This window comes from Bos taurus, chromosome 1 (assembly GCF_002263795.3).
Source record: "Bos taurus isolate L1 Dominette 01449 registration number 42190680 breed Hereford chromosome 1, ARS-UCD2.0, whole genome shotgun sequence".
Classification (NCBI taxonomy): domain Eukaryota; kingdom Metazoa; phylum Chordata; class Mammalia; order Artiodactyla; family Bovidae; genus Bos; species Bos taurus.
In genome coordinates, this window is record NC_037328.1 from 72859959 (window position 1) to 72864348 (window position 4390).

The 4390-nt window shown below is 56.4% G+C and overlaps 1 protein-coding gene across 1 annotated transcript; it reads right to left on the reverse strand.

Annotated features, from left to right (window-relative positions):
• Nucleotides 1–755: 755 nt before the first annotated feature.
• Nucleotides 756–3805, reverse strand: FAM43A (family with sequence similarity 43 member A). Its single transcript, XM_002684829.6, has one exon. The coding sequence runs from the start codon at nt 2874–2876 to the stop codon at nt 1605–1607; it is 1272 nt and encodes a 423-aa protein (XP_002684875.1). The 5' UTR covers nt 2877–3805; the 3' UTR covers nt 756–1604.
• Nucleotides 3806–4390: the final 585 nt, after the last annotated feature.

The following is a 4390-nucleotide window of genomic DNA, read 5'->3' on the forward strand; positions in this document are numbered from 1 at the left end:
GATGCTCCCATTCCTTAGAGAACCTCATAGGGACTTCCATTCATTCTCTAATTCTCATCTTTACAGCTCCTTGAGCTGTTTGGGAAGGAAAAGGTGAACCACAGGAGCTGGTAAAACCCTAGAAGACCTTGAAAGTTACCCCTCCCTAAATCACCTCACAGGTCTGGCAGTGAGGAACAGAACTCACCCGGCATCTCCAAGAATTGCCTCAAAGAGATCAGAAACAGCTGATGCATCTCGTTTCATACATGAGATGCCAGTCCAGGTTCGATGCACGATACTGGATGTTTGGGGCTAGAGCACTGGGACGACCCAGAGGGATGGTATGGGGAGGGAGGAGGGAGGAGGGTTCAGGATGGGGAACACATGTATACCTGTGGCGGATTCATTTTGATATTTGGCAAAATTAATACAATTATGTAAAGTTTAAAAATAAAAAAAAAAGAAACAGCTGATGCTTATAGAACTGAATAAGTGAAGAATCCGGGCCCAGCTGCAGTACCCAGAGTTTCAGAGGACAGGAAAGGCCCCAGACTACGCATAAAGCGGGTTCCCCCTTCTCAATCACCTCCAAGTCCTTCGAAGGACAAAGACTAGCCTCCCAACCCTATCGCAGTCATGGTCACACACTTTCCCGCCCACCCCCATGGCCAAGCATTTTCTGAAGCAGTTTTGGATGCTCACCTGTTCTGTTCAATTTTCCTCTTTATTCTCTTCCCCACTGGCGTGCAAACAGAACCAGAGCAGTGCTACTCTTAAAAAATAACAAAATGTTTTATACACATTTCTGTATATACAACTGAACAACATTTTACATGTCCCTTTTGCACAGCAAAAGATATAAACATTGGACTCTGAGAACACAGTTATGTACAAGAAAACCAAAAAGATGTCAAAAATACTTCACAACAGTGCAAAAATATTTTACACAGTATCACGGAGTGAGATCTTTTGAGCAGGAGCAAGGTGTGTGTTTCTTAAGGAAAACTTTTTCTAGGTATTAGATGTCAATAACTGTAAACAAAATGCGACTTTCTTTCTCCCCCTCTCCCTTCCCCACTAGTTATTTGAGGAATTTGGCAGAATTTCAAGGGTCTGAATCTGAGGTAAACAACCCAAGCTCTTGCACCAAAAAGACTGGGTCCAAGGAGGTGGCATTAAAGCCTCAAACACTGTGAAAGCAATTACAAAAAAAAACAAAAACTGCCATGTCAATGACAACACTAGGCCCTCCCAGATGACCGGTGGGGGAGGAAGTTAACCCCTCCTCCTCAGGCCCCAGCTGCCCCACAAACAGGAAACTGGCCGGCAGGCACTTGTAGCCCGCCGGGCTTTGCTAACACCAGCGGCCTTTCCCTTCCCCAGACCCCAAATGGCGACCTCTTTCCCCTTCCTTGTATGGTTTCCCCTCCCCCGTATCTCCACTTGCAATCTGAGCCCCGCTTCAAACACAGCCATATGTATGGGTGTAGAGGGGGCGGGTCTGGGCCTCAAGTGTCCCATCTCCCCTTTCCTGGGGCAGGTCGGGAGGTAAGGAAGTGGTGGAGAGGCGCGTGGGGATCACGATCGGGCGCCAAGGGCGCGCACAGGACATTGCTGGGAGCTCAGCCCGAGTGGGGCTCGTCTGGGCTGGCGCAGTCCGCGGGGCCGGATGGGTCCCCGGCGGTGGCAGTGTTGGCATCCGGGCCCCCTCCTTCGATGGAGCTCTCGCTACCCGTGCTCTCGCCCGACAGCAGGCGCGTCACCCGCAAGTCCGCCTGCAGGCTGCGCACGTCGTTGCCAAAACTGAGCTCGCCCAGGTCGTTAATAAGCTGCGAAAGCTCGGCCCTCATGTCGGAGGTGCTGCCCAGCAGCAGAGGCGACGACCCAGCCTCAGGGCCCGGCGAGACCCCGCCGCCCCCCAGCGCCTCCTCGTGGCCACTCTCCAGCGTGTCCAGCAAGTCCCCGCATTCGAAGTGCATGGCCACCACCAGCGCCCGCTTCGCTTCGGCCTCTGGCTCTGCCGGCTCTCCTTCTCCGGCTCGGTCCTCCTCCTCCTCGGGGCAACCCTCCGCGTGCTCCTCTTCCTCTTCCTCCTGCAGCTCCTGCTCCTGCTGTTCGCCGAGCAGGTCCTCGGTGATGGAGCCGAGCTTGGGCGCACTTCGGCTGCGCTCCACCGGCGGTTTGTAGCAGCAGGGTCCGTGCAGGAGCAGCTTGCGCAGCGGCACTAGCGGGATGGTGTGAGCGCCAACCAGCTCCTGCTGCTGGTGACGCGCGTCGTCCCGCCGCTTGAGCCGTTTAAATTCCGCCAGAGCGTTGGCCGACGTCTGGTAGAGCAGCAGGGCCATGGCCTGCGCCTTCTCGGGCTTCGACACGAGTACCGCGTGACAGCGCAGCATGACCGCCTTGTGCTTGAGCTCGTGCCGGTACACCCAGGCGAAGACCTTGGGCAGTCGCGCGTCTGCCACACAGTAGGTAACGCGGTGCAGCAGGTACAGGTGGCCAGGGCGCCGCAGCGCGCGCTCCTCGGCGTGCACCATGCGGATACCCTGCGCACTCACAGTCAGCTTCATCTTGGTGCCCTGACGGCCCGCCTCACTCTTGCTCCAGATCTTGCCCACCGCTAGGTCGGTGCAGCCGTCGCCGCGCGCCTGGATGGTGGTGGCATTGCCCAGGTAGAGCACAGTATAAGTGGGATCCTCGCTGGTGATGTGCAGTTTTTTGCGCTTGGAGCGAAACATGCTGCCCACCCGGCTGAGCGCGCCTTCGGGGCACGCCCTCGCTAGAGAGCTGAGCGCCGAGTAGTGCAGGCTCACCGCGTAGCCCTTGGGCTTAGACGCCTGCCGTGGCGGCGCCTCGGCCAGCAGCTCGAACTTGTGCTTCTTCCACGGCAGCATCTCCGGAGGGCGCCCCCGCGCAGCTGGGCGGCGGCGGCGGAGCGCCGGTTGAGAGCCCGGCTGAGCCACCCGCCCCGGCCGGGCTCGGCCCGGGCAAGACCGAAAAATAAAACTCTGCTAGGAGTGGCCCACTCCGGAGTGGGGGCGGGGGAATAGGGGTGTATAAGGCTCGAGAACCCAGCACAAGAGGTAGGGGTCGAATTTTTTTTTTTTTTTTTTTAAGATTTAACTGCAAGGGGGAGGAGGGAAGGAGCACACAGATTTATCCCAGCCTGAGCAGGATCAGGGCAAAGAGTCTTAGGCAGGCAAAATGAGAGAAAGACAGCACAAGAGTGGGGCGGAAAACGTCTTTAGAAAAAAAGAGATGCAAATAAATGAGGAAGCCCCCAGCAAAAGCAGCCGGGATGGTGCGAGAATACGCAGGAACTCCTCGGCGAAGGTGAAAAGAGCCCCCCCTCTCACACTCACACACACAGTCGCTAGGGCCAGAAACCGCGGAAACTCAACCGCGAGTGTACCCAGGGGTCGGTACTCCCCACCTCCAAGGGGTCCTGGAGGCAGAGAGCCCCTCGGTTGAGCGGGTCCCAGAAGCAGTTGCTTGCCCCAAGTGCGCTCCGATGGTGGGTCGGATGGCCGCGGCGGGCCCCGCGCAGCAATCCCCCCGTGGCTCACTGCATCTTCCCACAGGCAGGACGCCGGGGACTCGGGCTCCGCGGCTCACTGTTAGGGCTGGCTCGGCGGGGGCAGCGCGGGGCTCCGAGGGCCAGGCGTGCGCATGGTCGGCTCCCGGGACGGTCGCTACCTCATTTCTTTTCTCCGGAGGGTGTCTGACTCGGCTCCCGGGATCCCCTGGCTCGGCTGCCAGCCTTTGCAGCGCGCCCTCTCCGGTGCTACGAGCGGTAGCTGCCTCGCCAGCCTCACATCCTTGCAGTCCGAGAGGAAGATCTCGGGTAAATATAGGCCGGCACGAACCATTCGCCGCACGGGGACAGGGGAGGAGCAGAGACAAGGATCTGTTTCAGGCTTGGACGCCCGGCGGTTTGCCGATCTCTTAAAGGGATCTGGTTGCAGCCATTGGTTGGGGGGAAAGGGAGACCGATCCAGTCTGGCAATTTCATCCCAAATTTACCAATATCCCCTATATCTACAGAAATCTCCAAGACCTGGGGTTACCCCGCAGGAAAAGCAACTTGGATTCTGACACTCCACCCCCAGGCTGAATTGCAACTCACTGAATAAATGTATGTCTCCATCGAAACTTCTGGGGGAGGCGGTGGAAGGTGGGATTTAGACTATAATGTGCAAAAAGGTTGGGGAAATAGTATTTCTTTCTGTGTGTGACAGCTTTCTGAGAATGACTGGGTGCTATTTTTTTCCCCAGAATTTTATTCTGGCAAAGAAAATAAAGAAGGGCAAAGAAAACATCTTTCATTCTCTTGGAGCCCCTTCTCCACATGTAAAGAGCAGATAATGAAAAGAGAGATGAGTGGTAATAAGATGGTTGGAGTGAACAC

Excerpts from the sequence above, each read along its gene's own strand:
- FAM43A (XM_002684829.6), bottom strand. The coding sequence starts at position 2,876 with ATGCTGCCGTGGAAGAAGCACAAGTTCGAGCTGCTGGCCGAGGCGCCG.